General features: G+C 42.7%; 1 protein-coding gene across 1 annotated transcript; it reads right to left on the minus strand.

Moving 5' to 3' along the window:
• Positions 1–5,593: 5,593 nt before the first annotated feature.
• On the minus strand, positions 5,594–13,676 carry T265_03598 (hypothetical protein; the record flags this gene model as incomplete). The annotated part of the gene is made up of 2 exons (XM_009168117.1): positions 5,594–5,794; positions 13,473–13,676. 2 exons carry the CDS (start codon positions 13,674–13,676, stop codon positions 5,594–5,596), a joined length of 405 nt encoding a protein of 134 aa, XP_009166381.1.
• Between the last annotated feature and the right edge of the window lie 10,282 nt (positions 13,677–23,958).

A 23,958-nucleotide genomic window follows, 5' to 3' on the forward strand; every position in this document is an offset into this window, starting at 1 on the left:
ACCGTTCCGAATGGTGCTTCCTTGAACGCGTTCAGATTGTGAAGCTGTAAAGAAATTACGTACTGTGGCAACGCTACAAAGGCCGACTTGTGGGCAGAGCACAGTAAGTTGTCTGCAACGGAAAAACTGACAGTTTAACCCAACAAACAGCTTTCTAGTTATTTGGCCAGCTGATCTCAGGTCACAACCAGAGTTCACTTTATCGCTTGAACTTCGTGAATCGTATTGTACGAACCGGAATGACGAAGAATCCATATCAGCAATCCGGGTAGAATTAGCAGTCATCCTTGTCCACCAGGACGCCAGCTGGCACCAGACTCTCCATTATGTCACCTAATCAAGCGAGGAATGGAGGTTCAGCGTAGAAAGTCGCGCTTGGTCTCAGAGAACAATCAACAACCAGAACCACTCTGATCTTCGATCCAAAGTCTAAGTCACCGGGGTTTTTCAAAATATCTATAAGCGTCATTTGTTTAACGGACGCCTGATGCTGCAGTTTTTTTTGGAAACGCGCGAATATTGGAATGCTGGCGCTTTCGTTCGCGGTATTGATTTTTTTACAGGCGGTATAGTTAATCAGGCGTGCATGCGCTTTTCTCTATCCGATCTAATCGTGACAGCTTTGAGGAAACCGGATTCTTATTAGGCTGATATTCAGTCACTGAAAGATATTTCCGAACATGCCAATTTCGATGTTTATTTGTTCCAAGAGGAATTGAGACACGTAGAAATTGATGAAACCAGTCTCAGTAACGATAGCAGATTTCATCTCACATTTTCGGATTGCGATGCCGCATTGTCCAGAAATACTGTACTTTCAAAAACACAGCAGAATCCAAACGAGATGAAACGAAATGAAGAAAACTGGAGTTGACAGTTCACGTGAAACGCTTTTCTTTCTGTATACTTCCAAAGATTCTACTTGAACTATGTTCTATCCTGACAAGTGAGACAAGATATACCAGACAGCATGTGTCGTGGAAGGCTTGTATTTTCTAAAGGTAATTTGGGGACGTACGTACCAGCGAAAAACTGATTACTCAGTTAAACATGTCGAGTTGGTTTTTTGAGATGCCAGTTTCACCATCCATTAGCAGTCTGTAGCGTGCTGGACACAGTCTAATTCACTCTGACCAACATGTTTTTACTGTCAGTTTGCTTGTGTTCTTGGGTGTCAACTCATCTGACAGTCATGCGAACACAAGCGAATGCCAATGTGCATTTTCCACATGAGCTTTACGTTTGGAAGATCGATGTTTTAAAGTGTATTCTTCTCGGTGCCCCATGCGATATTTTGTGAGATGAGTTAGCAAGATAACGCAACGCCAGGGATCACGCATTTCTCCGAAATAGCATTCACGTTCTATCGTCATCATTTCACGGTGCACACCACCACCACCACAAGGATATGCGTTGGTCATTCGGGGCAAGGCTAGATCAACCGACAATCTCCACTCTTGTGAATGAAGCTTTGATGGCTGAGGGTCATGCTGTTCATCAATCTTGATCATTTTTTATGCCATTTCGTAATAGGGGAAAGTCCACCGACTTGGAATTCAATGACTGGGTGTGACGTTCATTACTGTGGACTTTCTCACATCACAATTTTGAAAGCGGCCCGGCATCATAGCAAAACAAATCGTCACTTTCTCTAGTTCACAGTTAGCTCGAAATCGAAGGTATGATGTAGTGTTAGCTTGTTGCACAGTTTGCAGGAAGTTTTATTCATAGGCTCAAACAATCCTCTCTGAAAACCATCATCCCTTCGTCGTCAAGTTTTGGTTTGCAAATTTATTAGAAAATTCCTAGTATGGAAAGACCATTTAACCAGGTCTAACCGTAACCGAGTTTTCTCACTTTTTCAAATGCATTTTCACTCTCGAAGGCCCATCGCTACTTTGTTTTCTTTTTTACGTGTGGTGATCACTTCTCTGACGGATCTGAAAATCAACCGTGAGAATCTGAACTGAATGTTCAAGCCATCCGAGACATGGGCTGTGTTTAGCTAATCAAGTGGAGGAACGAAACTCCGGTTACCCGAGGTCTACTTAAACAGCGGTTATCTGTATAGGTCCACGAAAAAAACTCGACAAAGAAGCTATAAATCGAACTTGATCAAACGCTGGTGTCAGTGTATGGTATGAGGAAACCTGTCTATAACCTTAAGTCCATTTGGTGTTTAAGCCCACAACCCTAACCTCTAGTGATCGTTTTTTACCAGTATAAAAGACTGTCAGTATACATGACCCAAATGATGAGGCACCTGCATGTTTCTGTTTGTTATATGTCAGCGGATCACGGGAGACCACATATGGACATTTCAGTGGTGAGGCAACATTACATCACACGTGCACTGTCTGTAAAGTTTACGCCAATATACGTATAGAGTCAGCTTGACACCAAAAATACTCTGTCCCGGGGTGGCATTAGACACAGCTTATCCGATCGACTGACAGAGCATCGAAATAACGTTGGTTTTACGTTTTCTACCTGTTGTTATGCTTTCTTCAAAAACATTCGCGTATTAAGGATAAACTAACATTGGATCTAGACAAGCTGCGATTTGATAGTGGCAGTTCCGGGTCTGCTTATCATCATTTGACGTCATGCCAAGCCATTAGGTTCAGACGAAACATAAAAACGGAGAACTACGAATGAATAAGCAAGAAATCCAAATGTACACAGTGTTTCGAAGCAAGAACAATGGACAAAAAACTGGTGAAGTAGATTCGAAAGTTGGTCGGTATCTGTATGAGAAAGATCGCCGCAGCTCGGTGAAATTCGCCAATGTTCTGAAAGCAGCGATTTTTTGACGACCACAAACAGCCAAATGACTGGAAATTGGAATGAAAACGTCAAGAATACTGCTATGCAATTGGAATATCATTACATACATTGATCCCTTGATAAAGGTCACCCATTTTGCTATTCGCTAGGGGAGCGGAATCTTACCATGCGCACGCTTCAAAAGCACTACCCCATACAAGACGTGGATGCAACGCAGAGAGTCACTGGGATGCATGATTCTACATGGTAGACGCTCACGAACATGAAAATAGTTTATTTTCCACGAGAAAGTCTGACTGACATACTTTAAACGTCAGATATTGATCTGTCTCGTATGTTTTCGGATAATGTACAGTTGATTCACAGGCCTATCTGCAAGCCTAACCAGCAACATGGATTCACGATGGTCGAATACATTTATTCGTTAAGTAAATGTGAGAACAAAGGATGGTGGATAGCCAAGTGAACTAGCTCTTTGAAAGCGTAAGCACGAAGAGGGGGGCTATACACACTCAACCGCGCACTGATAGTATGTCTTCGAATAATGGCGAAACGCCTGCGAGTCAATTTCCCAGCTCGGCGAACAGACCAGGAGGTACTTGGTCAACTCCCAATAGAGTCATCCGTTTTTCCCGCCAAAAGCGTTGCCGAAATACAGGGTGTCTCAAACGCAAATTAGCTCTTTGAAAGCGTAAGCACGAAGAGGGGGGCTATACACACTCAACCGCGCACTGATAGTATGTCTTCGAATAATGGCGAAACGCCTGCGAGTCAATTTCCCAGCTCGGCGAACAGACCAGGAGGTACTTGGTCAACTCCCAATAGAGTCATCCGTTTTTCCCGCCAAAAGCGTTGCCGAAATACAGGGTGTCTCATAATAAACGCAAATTTTGATTGATTAATAATTGTAGACAATCAAAGGGAGGACAATAAAAAAATTTTGTTAGTAGCCACATAAAGGAGGTTTTGTAGGCAACTGCTGGCATTTTTTCTCATTCACGATGTCAGTACGCGCACTGAAATTGTGAAACTCCATTATTCCCTTGGTGAAAGCGCCACCGCTGCACGTCCTGGTTACGAAACCAAACATGGTATCATCAAAGATCCTTTCACCGTGTCGACCATTACACGCTTGATTGCGAAATTTGAGTCCACTGGATCTATATTGGATTTTTCTGGCAAGAGGAGAAAGTCTCTGAGTGATGAAAGAGCGCCCATTGTACAGAATGCCGTCGAGCAACTTCAGTCCCAGAGCACCATGGCATCTTCGTCCATAACTCAGGTGTCTCAGTTGACCGGTATTCTCCGCGCCAGCGCGCATCGTATTACTAGACGCCACCTTCATCTGTACCCGCATCATTTCACTTTATTACAAAACATCACGTAAGGAGCAGCCTGTCAGGTTCGCTAACTGGTTGCTGGACAGTGAAGGAATCGTTTCCAACATTTTATGGAGCGATGAAGCAGATTTCTCTGTGGATGGCATAATCGACAAGCACAATTGCGTGATATGGTCTCGTGAAGCTCTTTACGACTACCTCACCCATAATCTCCATTCCCTTCATCTCTATGTGTGGATGGGATTCTCCTCAAAATGTCTCCTGCGTCCCTTTTTCTTTGATGCTACGGTTTCCGGCGACAGTTACCTCCATATGCTGCAGAGGCATGTTATCCCGCAACTCAAGCAGCACAAGAAGCCATTGACCGTATTTCAACAAGGTGGTACTCCAGCCCACTACTCAAACCAAGTGAGAACTCACCTCCGAGAGCAATTTTCTAATGAGAGCCATTGCTCGTGGATTTCCAAAATTTTGGCCCGCAAGGTCACCCGATCTCACACCTCTGGATTATTGGTTTTGGGGAATGATCAAGGCTCACGTATATCATGGAAATAAACCGAAGAGTTTAGTGGAATTAAGAGCAAGAATTGAAGAGAAGTGTGCACGAGTGACGCTTGAAGAATTTAAACATGCTGCGTCTCACATCTCATACCGCCTCCAACTTGTTATAGAAGGAAGGGGCGATTTTTTTCAAATTTTTTGTAATATTAGTTTATTTACAATAAACCTGCATACTGCATGTATGTCTACATAAGAAATAATAAGTGTTTAATTTGGTGTTAAAGTTTTAACATTGGTATTAATTTTTGCGTTTATCATGAGACACCCCGTAGTTGCAGTCTACCCCAGAATTTGATTTTTTTTAACGTGTCCTATTCAGTATCACACTCCATAAATGAGAAGTATGGAAGTAACTGAGCACCAATAGGATTGAACTGACGTAAGAAGAAGTTTCATTCATCACTGGTTCACCTCTTCCACTGAGAAGTACTTACGTTGCCAGAGAACACCGTGACACAGGTTCTATTAGGGATCGAACAGATAGGAAACACTCGAAAATAACTTGGGATTATAACGTTGAAGTAGTGGTAAGAAGAGTTGCTGTTGGTTTTTACAGACTAAAGAAATACGAGTAGGGCCTTTGTAGATCCTCCTTCTATAAAGATCCTATTGTTCATAAGGGAAACTATTCACAAGGTTGCTTAAAACTGTTCGACAGCCCACGGCTGGTTTCGCCCTTCTTGAGGCTCATCAGGTAGGCGCGGTCCTTGAGTTTCCATCAGCCTTATGTTCTACTTGAACCCAAATTGGACTGATTACGACAAATACATTCATTTGCAAATCATTTTGGTTTTCACTGGAGACTGAGTGAACCTCTCGTTCATGATGTTCTTCAACTGAATGTGCTGCATAAAGACCGCATCATGTTTCGGTTGATGTGATAATTGAAATATCTCAGTATATTTTCATAAAGGAAACCAGTTTAATTTGGGTTCAAGTATAACATAAGTTTGGCGGGAACTCTGGACTGTGCCTAACTGATGAGCTCCAAGAAGGGCGAAACCGTCGTGGGCTGTCGAAGAGTTTTCAGCAGCCTTTTGAGTAGTTTCCTTCATGAAAATGTACTGCGATATCTCAGATATCGTAGCAACTGAAATATGAGGCAGCTTTTGTGCAACACATCCAGTTGAGGAACACGATAAACGAGAGATTCACATGAGTCACCCGTGGAAACCGAAATGATTTGCAAATGAGTGTATCTGTCGAAATTCTGTTGTCCAGTTCAGTGAAAAACTGGTACATGGTATGGTAGATCCGACAGCAGAACTCGCATAGAAAACCACCTGGTGTGGTCGAGACATTCACAATCTGGTACAATCGACAGGCCGATACATTTGGAGTGTATCCTCAATATGTCAAATGAGGTAAACATGACTATCTGAACACGCGGAGCCCTTGTAGTACCAGGCAGCCTTTGAAAACCAATAGTAATGTGGTCATTTCAACTCAATAACTAAAACCTTCTGACTTCTGACTAGACGGCATACTATAACCTGACAATTAGCGGTAGCGCAGTGTACATTCCAAGTAACACTGCGGCATGCTTTTATTCTTCCGCATCACCCCCAGCCACAATATACCACCATGCATGTAACTAAAGCCGAACCACGTGAAATGGTTGTATCGGTGTCGCAAGTTCATGCTTACGATTTCAGCCGTCCAATCTGACGTTCAGCCAGTAGCAAGAGATCAGTTTTGTGCAAGGAAACTAAATAAATTTGCCAGATGTCTGCGTCCCCTGCGCTGTTGCAAGATGTGATTTATAGCCTTCTATCTTGTTCGGTTTCCCTTGCAGTTTATTGCCCATGATGGGCTATCCTTTCGCACAAAATCAACAGAAATAGCGTTGTCTCAAAACTACTTACAAATTATTCGGAATCAACCGCGTGTCATAGGTACGTTAGTACCAGCTGTTACAGTTTGGATCACCGAAAAACGGGAAAGTGGAACATACAACCAAGCCTTGGAGGCGAAGACATGTTCACTTTGTTCATCCGTCTTACTCAGAATGGCGCTATCAAGCCGGAGGACCATTGAAGACCCGGTTTCCCCAGTCAGGATCAGTGCTGTCCTACAGGCGGTCTGAGGTGATCAAACAGTTGGACAGGAACTGGACAACGGTGTGCTCGGACATTCCTGTCGGTCACGCTGTGTGAACTGCAAAGATCCATGATTTTCTTGTTTATTCTTGGATATTTCTTCAGACCACGGAAAACACCCTGTTCATTTCACCCTATCTTCGATGAGCCAGACCAACAGTTGTGGAACACAAATTCGGCAAGTAGAGAATCGGACTAAGTAAAGCGAAGAATATTGAAATAACTGGTAGTTGTGTTGAGTAACAGAATCAATTTAACATAAATTAAATGACGAGACAAGCGCTGGGTGCAACAGAATCAAGCCTGGGGACTTGCACACTCGACAAGTGCTCTGACGGTCGGCCCACACAAATGTGCATGCGATGCCACACTTTTGACTCATCGTTCAAGAGTCGTAGTTCGTCACTTCCGTTGTTGATATCTTTGTGGCAAGACGTAGAATTCTTCCCTGCACCTCAAGTGAGCTGATGTGAATCCATTTGGTGAATCTCGAATTCGAGGTCCAAGTGCGCGTTACGCCAATTTGAAGATGAATGAGTAGTGAATCTGTTCACATAGCAAGAAGAATTGCTTACTTCTCTCTATTTCACCGATTACTATGCGGCAGTGAAATTCTCATTTAACTGGCTTGGTCACGTGAGCTTTTCGAGGGTAATTTTAATATCCACGATTTCAGAACAAACTATTTATTGTAAATATTGGACGTTGTTATTCGGGAGTTACATGCCGTGTAAAAAATATTGGCTCGAGTAACGCCATCCTAGATCGATTTAGAATGGAAACTAAAGGAATACGATCAATGAATCACGTGTAGACAAATATTTCATACAATACGACCCATTAGAGGATCTGTGTGGGTTTGTTTCCTTTCTTGGAAGTTCCTAACAAACCTTTAACAAATATATCGGAAGATGTCAAAAGACTCTTGATGTTTTATTGTATTCGTGTCCTACACTTAACGGACTTGCGTTTTTTTCTATCACTGGATATCCTGGTGGCGTAGCAACTCGTGGATAAATCGGATCGTTTTCAATTCAGTGCATTCTATTTATTGGTAATATTTCGCGCGCAGTCACAGTTTCTCATCTTGTAACCTCCTTGGCTTTGGTTTTTATCCAGCCAAGCGCTCCTCCACATTATTGTCGGAAATGAGTGCTTTAATAAACTGTTAGCGGATCGCCAGACTAGCATTGATTCGACCTTGACGATAGACAGCATTTTCCAGGACGCGAATCGATTTTTCTCCTCTGTCCGATTCTTGACTTGTCACGTGACCTCGGACGGAAGTAGCGAATAAAAACATACAACCTCTTGCTTAATGTGTATCAATTACAACTCTGATTTTTGTTTACAGTGGAAAAAGTTCCAAAACACTACTGTCTATTCTATAGATCGTGATATTCCATTATTTTCAATCCAACAGATTCATATGTAGGAGACAAACTTCAACATGGGCTGGTAGTTCATTGATTATCCAGATTAAAATTTTTTTTAAAAATTTATAATTCCTAGGTCATCAGACAATTCTGACACAAATTATTGTGCAACGAAATATCTTGTTTGGGAGGAGGTGCCGTGAGAGAAATAAAGGTAATTCCTCGATAGACATGTCTTTCCCAAAATCACCCTTGATTCCAATAATTCTCAGCTGTTCACGATTGCTTTCAGCAGATTTTGTTGAGGTGTGACAAAATTCTTTCAAACTGAATGCTCCAGAGGCCTGATGACCATGCATAGTTATCGTTGATATCTTTGTGGCAAGACGTAGAATTCTTCCCTGCACCTCAAGTGAGCTGATGTGAATCCATTTGGTGAATCTCGAATTCGAGGTCCAAGTGCGCGTTACGCCAATTTGAAGATGAATGAGTAGTGAATCTGTTCACATAGCAAGAAGAATTGCTTACTTCTCTCTATTTCACCGATTACTATGCGGCAGTGAAATTCTCATTTAACTGGCTTGGTCACGTGAGCTTTTCGAGGGTAATTTTAATATCCACGATTTCAGAACAAACTATTTATTGTAAATATTGGACGTTGTTATTCGGGAGTTACATGCCGTGTAAAAAATATTGGCTCGAGTAACGCCATCCTAGATCGATTTAGAATGGAAACTAAAGGAATACGATCAATGAATCACGTGTAGACAAATATTTCATACAATACGACCCATTAGAGGATCTGTGTGGGTTTGTTTCCTTTCTTCGAAGTTCCTAACAAACCTTTAACAAATATATCGGAAGATGTCAAAAGACTCTTGATGTTTTATTGTATTCGTGTCCTACACTTAACGGACTTGCGTTTTTTTCTATCACTGGATATCCTGGTGGCGTAGCAACTCGTGGATAAATCGGATCGTTTTCAATTCAGTGCATTCTATTTATTGGTAATATTTCGCGCGCAGTCACAGTTTCTCATCTTGTAACCTCCTTGGCTTTGGTTTTTATCCAGCCAAGCGCTCCTCCACATTATTGTCGGAAATGAGTGCTTTAATAAACTGTTAGCGGATCGCCAGACTAGCATTGATTCGACCTTGACGACAGACAGCATTTTCCAGGACGCGAATCGATTTTTCTCCTCTGTCCGATTCTTGACTTGTCACGTGACCTCGGACGGAAGTAGCGAATAAAAACATACAACCTCTTGCTTAATGTATATCAATTACAACTCTGATTTTTGTTTACAATGGAAAAAGTTCCAAAACACTACTGTCTATTCTATAGATCGTGATATTCCATTATTTTCAATCCAACAGATTCATATGTAGGAGACAAACTTCAACATGGGCTGGTAGTTCATTGATTATCCAGATTAAAATTTTTTTTAAAAATTTATAATTCCTAGGTCATCAGACAATTCTGACACAAATTATTGTGCAACGAAATATCTTGTTTGGGAGGAGGTGCCGTGAGAGAAATAAAGGTAATTCCTCGATAGACATGTCTTTCCCAAAATCACCCTTGATTCCAATAATTCTCAGCTGTTCACGATTGCTTTCAGCAGATTTTGTTGAGGTGTGACAAAATTCTTTCAAACTGAATGCTCCAGTCCCTGTCACGTGGGCTTGTTAGGAGTGAATAAAGCATGTGCTATTTGGTTCCATTGGGATTATGAAGATGAAACATTAGGTGTTATTCGATACAACCAAGTCACCTTCTAGAACCTCCGTGATAACAGCCCAGCCTATAGGCGAGTGATTCGGGTAAACTTCAGTTTGGTCGTCACCACAAAGTTAATTTTCAAATGAGTGTTCATAGAAACACAAATACAGTTTGATGTTCAGTTGAAGAATAAGCTCAATGAAGATTCTGAAACGAAGTATATCCGATGAGACACAAGAAGGGCATTGGATTGTCTGTAACTTTTGTTGATACTGTATTATTTAGACTTTATATATGGCCTGTTTCAAACTGATGGTTAAACTAAGCAGATTAAAAGAGTGCCCCCTAATATCTGGTAAGGCGATGTAACAAGAAAGGTGCTCACATCAGCCGTTCTTGACTTAGTAATGACCAGGACGTACGAGCTGATAAAGATTGGTGTCTTTGGTGTAGCGTTTCATATTCGGGGAATTGAAGAAGCAATCGTTTTGTAGGCTCCATAGTACGTCGATTTGGTTCTGGGTTTCCTTTGCTTGTCCATAAGAAGATGAATATCCATTTCAATCCCTGCGACATAAGTAAAACCGGAAAACAGTGGTAATGATGCTAGAAAACGCGGCAAGCCCATAAACAGGTTGAATTCACCTGGAGGTTCAAAACTGACTCTGAAATTACAGCTCCATTACAGCGCAAAATAAACACGTCACACATATATGGAGCGGTGAATTACGCATATGATCACGAGAAGCTATGGTGCTTTATGCAAAGAATGTAACAACCGGATACAGGGCTGCATATGCTGAAGCTGTTCTAGTTCCTGCTATTCGGTTGTATCTGATGGGGTAAATGACAGTATTGGTGTGAAGAATGTGAAGACCGATGCATTCTGTCTCGCAGTGGCAACAAGGTGACTAAAACTTCACTGGGTGATGAAACTAATGATATTTTGCGGGTTACTATTTTCCGTTTACGCAATTCGTCCGTCGCATGTCATTTTCTGATAATCCAACGACGCCTTCTACATGTCATTCCCCATAAAACAGGTGTATTTATAGACCAAAAAAGCCACCGGAAGCATGGTTATAACCAATCCGAAAGCCCTGGTGATTACATTTATATCTTCCTGGGGATTACTCTTCATACGATTAGTTTCAATTGCCTGCAAGTGAGTAATTTATTCGAAGGATATTTCGACTGTTACTACGGTTGAAAACAACGGCTTTCTCAAATTTCCTGAATGGCTTTGCCAGTCTTTCGTGAAACCTCACGATCATATTAGATTCCTTACAGGAAGTGAAACGTCCTGCGGAAACTGTCCTACCTATTCACGCTGGTGGGAGACTTTCATCAGTGTCCTCCTTTCTTTGGCGTATTTTTGCCCGTGAACCTGAGTAGGAACCAGATCCTACGTGACGCATGTGAAAAGTAGGGGCCAGGGGTCAAATTCGAACTCGGAATCTTCTGCTTCTGTTCCAGGTCACATATATGAACTTCAACTCCATACTGGTTCACTATGTTTCCATTTAACGGGGCCAGCAGTTGGCGTATAAGTGAGTTCCTTGTGTGACTTCAAAAGAGAAATAAAAAGTTGCTATTCCACACGTATTCATAGGCATCTGTCCTGACTGAAAGCCACAGAGGTAGGCATCCTTTGACAGGAATTTAGGTACACGAAGTGTGAATGAAGGTACAGATTGTAGGTCTTTGGATCCGGTCCAGTTGTAGCTTAGCGGTTTGAGCAAGTTCCAGATCCGACCCTGTCCTTTCGCCTTTTTGTGTTCTTATGTGAAATTATTTAAAAATTCTACCTCCTCTATGAAGGCGAATAAACAGGTTGTGAATACCGACAGTTACTCAATTTCACTGCGCATAACCCTGCACGTTACCAGTTGGGAAAAACCCGTCTCAGCTGATCGGGCTTGACTAATTTGACCAAAGTATACAGCAATAGATCCAGGTAGGCTAATTCAGACTTGTGGAGAGTTAAAAACATTACAAACAGCCTGAGAAAACTCGCTTGCTGGTTACAGGATTTCGTCGTCCCTCCCTGGTGTATTTTCATTGAGTTGAGGTGAAAACCGCCGAGAATAGTGGTTACAATTTCAATGGCATTCTTGTAAATAGAGGCTATAACTCGACTGTGTAGACGTCGATTTCTAGGTAGTAGTACTCGTCTGGTTTTGCGAACAGACAGCAAATAAGGTCCATAATTTTGTCTCATATTCTCAATTCCGATTAAAGGACAGTTTAGTGATGTCTGCATACGGAAGCTCGTGCTAGAAGTCCTAAGCGTAAATCCGATCGATCGAAAAAAGGGGACATTACATTCCCATGATACTATCCCACATTATTCGGGAAAAATAGTAGAGGGTTAAAGAAGGGCGAAACTGAAAAGAATGCCATTGGCATTGTAACCAGTATTCTCGGCGGTTTTCACCTCAACTGTCCATAGGGTTTCATGACGTATGAGTGTGTTGTGATGGCGCATCGAATAGCGTCTTTTTTATGACTGAACAATGGCCGATATGAATTTAGACGTATTCACGTAATACTCCCGCATCACGTGAGGATCGGATTTGCCGGGCAGTTCGGGTGCATTCTTAAGTTAGAGGCAAACTGGGCTGAGTTGATGATGTGTATGTAAAAATAGCATTAAGACAGAACCCGGTACCTCAATTATTTCAAGATATAACAAATGACTGACCACCTGAGCAAGATTTTCAGTAACGCTGCGATATCAAAGCGAGTAAAATTTACTTATATCTTTGTATAGCTTGCAGAATTATTCTGAGGTGAACAAAATGCGGGACCCTCAATTAGCCACTGGCCAACATGCCCAGTGCCGGATGGAGCAGAACACACATTAAAAACAACGATCCCCCTCAATAAACGATCAAAAACACGCAATGACCCCCCTCGGAGGATATGATTCCAACGATTTAAATCATTTATTTCTGTCTATAAGCAACACGCCAAAAAGGGAATGGCTTCGGATTTATATTAAAAATGGTCCAGCCTTTGATTTCAAAGTCACCTCCGTCAACTGAGTGCTAATGAAGGCACATTTACAGTACTCTATCAAAACCACTGGTGGAATGCCTAATCAGACAAAGCAATCACTATCGTTCTGCTACCGGTTATATCTCCATCCATCATGGCACAGACTCCAGAACGTGTCCAGCTTGACCAGTAAAAAACAGCGTCAGTTTACTTCAGATCCACATCGCTTTCAGTATGGTGCTCACCTGAAACACTGAGCTGAGTATGGTTTTATCTTGTCAACCAACACTGGAACCCTGGGATGCTACTGCTTCACTTCCAGCGACATCGTCTCAGGATACAGCCTGCCTGTTTCTGCGAACAAAAAAATCAAAGAAGACGGCAAACGAAGTACACTCATTTGCAAACTAATTTGGTTTTTTTCGAGAGACTCACCTGGAACCCAGCTGAACATCACAAACGAGAGATTCAAATGGGTTCCATGTGAGTCTCTCGAAAAACCAAATTAGTTTGCAAATTAGTGTATTTCGTGCAATTTGGTCTCAAGTAGAACATAGGGTTGACGGAAACTCGGGAACTGCGCCTACCTGATGAGCCCCAATAAGGGCGAAAGCGGTCGTGAGCTGTCGACGAATTTTCAGCAATCTTATGAGTAGTGCATTACGAAAGACAACAAATGCTTTTGAAAGAACATGATTTCTAGTTCTCTGCTGTCGCTGATTAGTTTTCCATTGCACCAAACTGGGCGGTAACAGAACAACAAATAGCGTAACGCTGATAAATATCGGCATTTCCAATCCGTTTTAGATCAGATGCATATGTCAGGATAGCTGGACGGTAATTACCGCCATTTACCGCCACAAGCAGGCAATGAAGCGGGATATTTCGATAGATATTGCAGGAACCTACACGCAATGCATTCCCCGTCCAAAAGGACGGGAACGACTAAGCATGTATCGAAAGCGTCTCTTACGGAGGGCAGCGCAGCACAAACTGAGCTCCGTATTTAGTGGTAGCACGAGAATTTATCTATGATCAACTCCTCTGAGCTCGAAAGGAACTAGCTGTGCACAGTGCCTTGTCCTCACGCCAGGTCATCCCGTACCGCCTTGTAAGTCAGACCTTGAAGTCAAAGACTTTGGATGGGCTAACTGAAATAAGTCCCCATTAGCAGATATTTCACTCCAGGTCACCTTGAATTCTAAAGCTCGGCTCTAGATGGTGTCACCCATTGCTGGGGCCAAATCGCGACTTCCTATGTTTCATTTAGTTCATTTGGCACTTGGTTCACTCCTCCCACCTCATGAAGGTGGCTTCCGTTACTTTAAATGCTTCCACTGAACGGTCTAATTTGCAATCCCAGTTACGACTCTACTGTGAGCCCGTGATACACACCAGTAGGCTGAACGTGGATAGTTGCAAAAGCCTGTGCCTGTGAGCGGATGGCTTCTCTAACAGCGGAATAGTCAGAATGCCGACAACTACACTTTTGAGGCGCCTTTTTTCCACGTCCTGTTTATTTTCTGCCCGGTTTTTGTTCCCGGTAGTTCTGAATTTTCTTCTATTCCACGTATTGTTACTAGAAATATGGTGAAAAACACGACTGGTCCCATCATGATGTTTCTAAGTGCATGTATTACTTCATTCTGTCCTAAAACTTCCAAAACCAATTCGCTACTTCGGGATAAACGAATTTCTTAATTTTTCAGATTTGCCGTGGAAAAATTCTGGAGTGAACATCTCTTTGGAACCAACGTCCATCATGACTGGCTGCAAACTCCGCACCAAGTGTCAGTCTCATAAAAATCTTCGTAATGTTGAATAGGAACTCAGTAAATGTTCTTGGATTAACCGTGAACTCCAGACCCCCAAGCTTATTGTACGAATGGTTTATCAGTTGTACTGGACGCGGCGTCGAATCTCACGTATGCACTTGAAGTCTACATAGTTTTGTGACACCTCTGTCTGATTGCTTTATCAGTCGCCATCTGTCAGCGCAGTCAATGAACCTCACGTGTGACCTCCGCAGTAAGCCAGACATCGCCCAGACAGCCAAAGGACATTGTGGGGTCTGACTTTTCGGTTTCACTACACTAGGTTTAGGTGCTTGGGCCTCTTCTCACGTTTATATGGTTCCATCTCTTCTACGTCAAACTGCTATAAAATTCCCGCACCTGTAAGTAGTAACTTGATGATTAGATATTATATGCAGCCTGTCAACTACTGTAACCACAAAGTGTACATTTGTTCGGGGCTTGGATGGACCGTGGCCGTACGAATCTCTTCAAAAGAGTTTTTCCGGTTCCGGTTATTGCAACCCAAAATGCGAGAAGGACTAGAGCATAAATTTGCTTACCGGTGGGAGATCATCTTGGCCCCGCAGGACGTTGTGGTCTGGTCGTGTGATATGCTAGCTGAGTGCAATGCACCTGAACAAACACTCCTGAACAGGGTAGTATGTTCATGATCAACTGATTTGACTAGATTGCCCCTTGCCTAGAACAACGACCTAGCGACTGGCCAAGATGTGTCCCGCACTTTCTGATCCCCTGGTCAGAAAGCGCTAGAGTTGCTTGAAATAAGGCCGACGACTTTTGGTCACCTGTGGATAGTTGTGGACTTGATGAATTTATGTCCTCACTACCCTCATTCGAACAGTCGTGCTGTCCTCTTCTTGAGACTGGAAACTCCTTGAAACGCCACTAGAACAGCGAGATAGTAAATAGGCCCAGTTTTCTAGGTGCGGTCCTCAAGCTTTTTACAACAGAGATTGAGACCACCTCAGATTCACAGGAGACCAGTCAAACTACACGAAACCGTTTCCAGAACTACCAGAAACTGTTTAGAAGCTGTATAATCACAGGCAGAATAGGAGGAATTCACCTACTCAACTCTGCGCTGACGATGTCACCTCGATTGGTGCTGAAACATTCGCAATCCAACTGCCAAGCTTGGCGAACAGACCAACAACCAAACAGTGCACCCGAGCTACCTACATTCCACAACATTGCTAACAATCTATGATAAAAAAACAGTGGCACTCGAAAGTACGGAAAATAAATCTTCGCTGTTTGTGTAGTATTAATCACGCCCAACCTGAAGACTAAAAGGTCTGCGTCACCTGTTCCATAGTTTGGGGTCCGTTCTGATTCATTCTTGTTACCGGCCAGTGGAGCTTCTGGATTCCCAACTCTACGATGAACTCAGTGTTCTGGTGAGTTTGGTCAAATGCTGTTGAAATATCTTTCGGGCTCCGCTTTGTTAGGTTGAAGGCGAGTAGTCACTGTAAATGAATACGTCTAGAGTAGAGGTCATTTAACCCACTTCGAGGTTATCCGTGAATGTAGTCTAAATGGGCCCGATGGAGACCGCATGACAAAGCCATATTTCTGTTTACAGAGCAGATCATTGAAATGAGACTTCACCAGCTTGCCAGCTTGGCACACTTCGGAGAACGAAGCAGAGGAAACCTACATGGAACGGAAGGTTCCTTTAAGTCCAGATCACACGTTGTCTGACTGGCAGAGAAACGAGATATTCTCACAAGACACGATAGAAACCCGGACATAGCCATCCAGAATGTGAACTCGACTGCGTTGCACAAAAAGCAAGCAATACTCACACCGGGATTACTATTACCCAAGAAGAAACCGGTTTATCGTTTTGTGCTCTTCATATAGTGTACCGGGCGTCGGAAAATTACCTGAATTTTACGCGAATTAGACTGCCGGCTGCGGTATACATCCTTCTGTGCAAATCTGACACCTGTGGTCAAAACTAATTCGCACAGACGCTTGTGATCAGCCGGTCCGCCACAAGTGTAATGGTCAACACGGTCTCCTTGATCATAAGAGCTTGTGCACTGAATGCTAGGCAACTTTCTATCAAACAGCGAACTTTGTAATCTGTATTTTTGAGTCCCGTTATCTTTTAGATACCACACTGGCACAGTTTGTTTCGTAAACAGTCCCAACATCTGACACCGAAAACAGTACAACCCAAAGAGTTATTCTTGCTACACATAGTGGGTAATCAATAATTACATCAGGCCATAGCTAGTAGCTAAATTGCCATCACGTGGTGGCCAGGACAGACATCAGCATTCAATGGCGGTGACTACTTGGTTGCTAAGGTGATTGCTACGTTGAGCCATCTCGCCAAAAGCATTGTTTTTTTATAAAACAGAATGAATGAACGCTGATTAGATCAAGACAGATGGGCTACTGACGAGATGAATATCTTGCCAGGGAAGTGTAGGATAATGATTATCGCCAATGGCTGTTGCGTGACAGAAAGACTGACTTGAATGGCTTATCGGTCTGAAAAGAAATGCATTAGCGTTCATATCAAGTTGATTGAATCATGTCTGTTGAGATAGCACTGAGTTGTCTTACAACCGAGGATAGCAAATAAGTGACATAGGAACAATTTTTCCAATATTAATCATAGTGAAAGACTGAGCGCATTCATTTATGGTGAAAAATGTATGTTACACATGAGCCATTCAAGCAATATTTGGTCACCTGTGCCCCCTCGGAGGAACACGTATTTCTTCAGGGCAGTTCAGTTAAAGCGAATACGACTGTGAAATGTGTACAGAGGGCTGCTGTCGAGCACCTAAATCTCGACATTCCTAGCTGGTCCCATTGCACAGGGTACCTTAAAGGGAACACTTCACTGGACTCCACCAGTAGCATATTTGTCTGCTCCACTGGTTCTCCGTAGAGATAGCTCAGTTGTTAGAACACGAATTTCATGAGAGGAAGGTCCGTGGTTCAAACCCGAGCTCTGCATCTCCAGGCAACCTGGCGGCATCCCAACCCTCGTGTTCCCTTCGGGTGACATGGCAGCTAGGCACCGAAAGGGTGTTACAGCTGAACGATTATCGTTTTTAAGCCCTGGTTTAGCACCGATCGGGAAACTTCCGTTTCCAATCTAAATCCATGCAGTGGTTCGTAAGCGATGAGTGCATATTGTGCAACTGCACAACTGACAAAGATGAATGGTGCACTCAGCGCCGTACAATACTAAGTAGCCGACTGAGTTGTAGACCATGTCCCGTCACTAGGGGTTTAACGTAAAATGACTGAAGTACTACCAAGCGAGAATTTTGTTGATATTTGATAATTTGAGTTCACAAGATACGCGACAGTATGGTCGACACTACTGAGTCGTCGATGAAATGACCACATACTACATGTGTTTGACGGGAATTTCTCTCTCCTATCGTTTAGCCACTTCGCGAAATATTCAGAAAACTCTGACCACAGAGTTCCCGCTGCAAAGATGTAGTGCTTCCTCTTTTACAGCTACTTCGTTGAATGTTGGTGGAATGGTAGCCGTTCAATAAACGAGCGACTAAATACCTAAATAATGTCATTATCTACTGTAAGCTAAATAAATAATTAGGTGTCGAAAATGCCCCATACAATAATTAGTCCAGACAACTTTTGGGATTGAATCGAAACACTAATGTAATTAAAGCGAAGTCACGTGTTGTGACATGTTAACATTTCTTTAATGCAGTTAATATTCCCTTTATTGTCCTCAGAGCCAGACGTAAAACATGTAGAGTTGAAACACTGTTTTGCGCACAACGATTGGTCAGCTGCTAGAAGTAACCTGGTCGATACCATGGTAACCACATAGCCTGTTTCAAAAACTTTTGCGCACGGAAACTCGAGGACAGCGCTTATCTGATGAGCTCCAAATCGGTCGTGGGCTCGCGGAACGCGTTTTCAACAACTTACGGGCAGAAGTGAAAACAACCATATTAAATATTCAGAAACAGCAGGAACACCAGCTAAAATCGGACAAAACGACACACAAGGATGTAACAACGAAACGGTTGACTTGAATTCTATAACTAGTGAGCCATCACTTTGTGTTGTTAGTGCCATTGTCTTTTACTCGAGGTAAGGTCAGAAGGTGAATAACACGAACAATAAACAGTTAGATGTGGTGGCTACCAGAGACACTAGTACAATTGAATAATACACAAAAAGGAATGAGACTTATCGAGTTGCTCGTTTGATAAGTTGTAGTAGATGCAGACGAGGTTTGTAGAACACAGTCTTGACCGAGCGTGTTGCAATTTGACCTGTTTCTTGTCGTTTAATCCAAACCCATATCGAGCCCAGACTTCTGCACAGTGAGTCGTGCGTGGGTTTGAATTGACTCTGGCCAAGGCGTTGTGTGAAGTGACGAGTGTCGGCATCCTGCTGTGGTTTTACCGCATATATATAAGTTTACGTTGTGAGTGAGGATGCGCTTGCATTGTTTGTCTTAGGATAAGATTCCAATAACCTCTGTTAGTCGTGGGGCGAATGTTCATGACATAATCAAAACAGGAGCGAAAACAGTGGGTGTGCATGCGTTAAACAAATTATGTGAGTGGCTGAAGGTAAACATTGATGAGGTAGTAACCGAACTGAGAAAGAGGTTGAAGATAAACGTTGAAGGGATGGTAACCAACAGTGCCATCCTTCCATCTTCAACCAACATTGAAACTGTGAAGTGTCTCATTAAATGGCGATATGTACTAACTCATAGTTACATTATCAGTTAAATCATGTTCAACAAAGAAAATTACTTTAGTATGTTGAGCCTGTTCTCATAACGAATTCTCTCAAGTAACTGTCCATAAATAACTCGTGGGCTGTTGATTTTAGAAAGTACATTCCAATACAAATATATACATGTATCGCGATATTTCAAATAGCGTGGCGACTGAAACATGAGGCGGCCTGGTGCATGCAACACATTCACTTGCCTGAGAACATCATCAAAACCCGAGAGATTCAGCTGGGTTCCAGTCTCCCGCAAAACCAAATTTGTTTGCAGATGAGTACATATTCCCTAACTCTGAGAGGTTCCGTGATGAAGGACATTTTGTTCGCTCGTGAGGTTTTACTCGGTTATTTGTATGACCAGAAACTACCTGTTCTTTGTTGCTGCATAGATGGTTGCCTCGGAGAAACAGTCGATCAAGTGATACAACTGTTTCCTCTGGCAAGGGAGCTACTCCGAACAAGGAAAGAAATGCAAAATATGTTGGCGTATGTTTTACCAGAACGGCGCGGTAAGTAAAAATCCCATTTGCCGCTCGAAACCGCGGTGAAATCATCACACGAAATTGAATGTGCTAGTCACGCGGGGTTTTACAAAAGTGATAATTATTTCCAATCTCTACTCCGGCAGACACCCTCATAGAGTCGCACTACTCGTCAAAAGTTCTCCATTTAGGAATTCCGTGCCAATTTTCCAATGGTGTTTGGGAACCAAGCGGAGCTCAAATAAAGGCGCTATGTTTCAGTGCTCACGCCATGCTTCAGTACCACCTCGTTGACCAGCTATTTTTAGTTGGCGGTGAAAATGGTGAAAGTCAATCGTATAGAATGCTCATGCAGTGTCAGCTCCATTCAGACCAACCATTGCTAGTTGTGCCGTCATGAGAATACCATGAGAAACAACCGATCCTCTATGCTAACGCTGTCTACATGCATACAAGCATCTACGGTTCTGGAGAAATTACGTCATCAGAGTCACTAAATGACAGATTCAGCTATCTATTGTTATCATCAGTGAAAACTTACCTACTGATAATTTCACGTGTCTCTGTGTTGTCTGTGTAGTAACGTGGAAGTATGTATGGTCAGCGTAAATAGTGGACTGTGCTAGATCTGTAGAACCACTTGCTGTTTGCATTCATTTCGGCTGGGAACCCCTTAGACTATACTTTTAGCTAATAGCGTAAGATTTGATACATTTGTCCAGGCACACTCTGTTACGTGGTAGCTTCAGCAGTGACAAGACCCAACAGACACATTGCTTGATCGCTTTGATTCATCATTCCGCGAATTTATCTGAAAGTACTTTCCTTCTTTCTATCTCTCCCTCTCCATAAGATGGCACCACCCTTCCGGTATGGCAGGAATAATAACTGAATGAGCGAAACCTATGAAATTACACCATCTAGCCTAGTTTGGCAGGGACCGTTGACTGAATGTTTTTCAGCTAATGAGGGTTCAAGGACAGAGGATAAATGCCGATGAACTATGGTAACTTTGTAATTTGCTCCCACAAAATGGAATAACTTTGCTAAAAAATGACTATTTCAGCTAGCCTAAATATTTCCACTACAGAATATCCCCGATCAATAAAAAACCTCTCAGAATTCAACGTGGATGATCTCGTAAGGAGTACTGAGCCCAAGCATGAAATTTCTTCTGCTTCATATCCAGATAATTCACAATCGTCTATCCAACTAGCCAAAATTGAGAGTTGCAGTTAACAGTAGATAGATCGAATCATCCAACTTCGCCAAAATAAAGACGGTGTGGAGACATCTGTGAAACACAGCATCCATAGAACCAGTGTGTTCATGCACAGGTTGTTTTTTCTATGAATTACCCGCGAAATCTTGCGCGTACAAACTCCGCCTCCTTGGTATGGCACTCAACAAAAGTTGCGATCAGACTTGGTCTCGCTCCGTGCCAGTCAACGTAGCCAGCAGCCCAGAACATCACTCTCGAAACTCTCTTGAGCGCTGCACCTCAGGGGGCAAGGTCGATCGCATCATAGCTGTCCTTGTGACTCGACGGCCTGACAACACTAAACTAGACCGACCAACGTGACACATTGCCGCGTTCTCACGCACTGACGTATGGAAGAACCTGCAAGCGACATATCGATCAATGGCAAAATCGCGTTTCACTTGGATGAATCATTCTAATTTGAACCGTGCTGAACATGGTTCAAAGAACATATCATGCAAGTTTGATGATAGTGAAAACAAAGGTGGCTGATACTACTCCGTCTTTCGGTCGATGCCTGATAAACAATGATTTACCATCGACTCCAAGTCATCCGAACGATGACGGGAGGTCATCCAATGGACCACGTTCGACCAGAATACCAGGTATAGAGGATTACTTTAGGTTAAATGGTAAAACCGATTCACAAGAGAAGAACATTAGTCAGTTCAGTCCAGTCTATTCCTTAGAGATCATTTATGGGATCCTTCATCCAGCCCTCCCACCTTGGTAAGAAGAAGAAGGAGAAGAAGACACGTTCGCAAATGTGGAAGCAATCACCATGCATCCAAGCTGTGAAGTATAGGCCCTTGGTAAGACAAACACAAAATCTTGTTTTTTTTTCAACACGCTATGAGTCTTTTGTAGATACTTTGGAACATGTGATCAGGACATGCGTAAATACTGTCGCCAGGTTGAAGTTAGCTCTCATCTACGCTTGAGTGTTTTACAGGGACGAATTGGGGATTTCCACAGGCACCAAGAAAGTTCTCATGAGAATTATGCCACAAGTATGCTTTAGCGGTATGCTGAGTATTCTGGCAACCGTTCGCGGATTGGATAGGATAGAGTCGGCCATCAGACAGCCCAAAAACAGTCACAATGCAATTCCCACCTTTTGGGGTTAGTGTGAAAATCCATTAAGTAGCTTATGTTCCGACAAATTCATTTCTAAAATGCGATGGCCAATTTGATAACGTGTGTAAAGTTTGTAAAAACATTTCACCGCACCTTTTGGAAAATGTATTTCGGGTCTATCCACAATCAACTGAAATAAAATAAGCAAGTTTTGGACGGGAAGCAAACAAAGGGACTTGTAGTAAGATCGTACGTCAAGTTCCCGTTCGCTTTTTTCATTTGTCGTATTGTGTCTTAATCGTTGTGTGGAAAACTGTGAAAAATTAAGGTCTCTTTAGCGTAAGAAATGCACAAAAATCCACACAGCGTACGTTTCACAACCTGATCTTGTCAGGACAGTGTTACATAGATTGGCGGTTTTTATTTTCTGGCAAATAACCCTTGTTGCTGGCACAAGGATTGATATTTTCGGCAATGTGAACTTGCTACTTGGGAGTGCACTCAAATTCGACTGGAATGATCTTAGTGTCATTGATGTTTCTCCATCCATTCTAGCTTTAACTAGCCAGAAAGTAAGTATTCCACCCAAGCCCGTGTTATCGGTTAGAAACAATTGTAACGATCAAGAGTTGTCTTCGAATCACGTGTAATACGAGAATCTCTGGGAAGGTAGAAACAGAGTCGGAGCTGCGTTTCTATACGATAATATTAATGTAAGACAAATTCATAAATTGTACAAGCTTCGACAGTGGATATTCATCCAAAACAAATGGTCTACTTGGACTACGAAAGTACTAACCAAATGAGCAAACACGATCCCACGTGAGACAGTCACACGTGCATAAAATCAGTCACAAAATGGCTGGATGACCTCAAGGCCTAATAGGTGAAGTGGCAAGGACACACAAACGCCAGTTCATATACAGGCCTAACCATAAAAGTGGAGCCTGGGTTTACAAATAAGGAGAGAAGAAACGTGGGGAATCTCAAATGTCAACGTAGTGAACGATACAACTCTTAAACCCAGTATCTTGTCAGGTTTAGTCAGCAATGTTCACGCATTTATGGTCACCGAAAGGTCCATTAAATATTCACTATGGCAGTTGAATGAACGACTAGTGAAGTGGGGCCTTGCATCTTGGCTTTTGTAACGTGTGTATAATGGCTAAGGTGACTATGAACCAGGTAGTTAGCTGAGCGTAGTCTTTTACCCTCCAGGGGGTACGATCAGGTGGACTTAGACACAACCGACCGGTTTAGTATGTGCGCCGACTGTGATGTTGTAAGTTTATTTCAGTTGACGTAAACTGTGTTGCTTGTCAATCGCTAGTAAGGCTGTCGTGGGTCATCCAAACACTAGCGGATATTGTTCGAAAGCGTCCAATCAGGACAATTTGTTTCTCTAAACGTGAATAAGAGCAAGTCCGCCAAGTGTACCGGAATAATCTAAATACATCACCATGAACCGAAAGGAAAACTCGTCAGGAAGGGAACACTTGCCGAGAAGAATAAAAGGGGTCACCTTTTTAGCTGTAATCAAGTGCACCATTCTCCCAAATAGAAGCCAAGATAGCTGAAAAGAGGGACCTCACTTCTTAGGCGGGATTACTCACTTTAGCTGACCCCACGGAGGGTCCTCATCATCATCATTATCATCATCATCATCATCATCATCATCATC

The sequence above is a fragment of the Opisthorchis viverrini genome, assembly GCF_000715545.1.
Source record: "Opisthorchis viverrini unplaced genomic scaffold opera_v5_52, whole genome shotgun sequence".
In the NCBI taxonomy this organism is placed as follows: Eukaryota; Metazoa; Platyhelminthes; class Trematoda; order Opisthorchiida; family Opisthorchiidae; genus Opisthorchis; species Opisthorchis viverrini.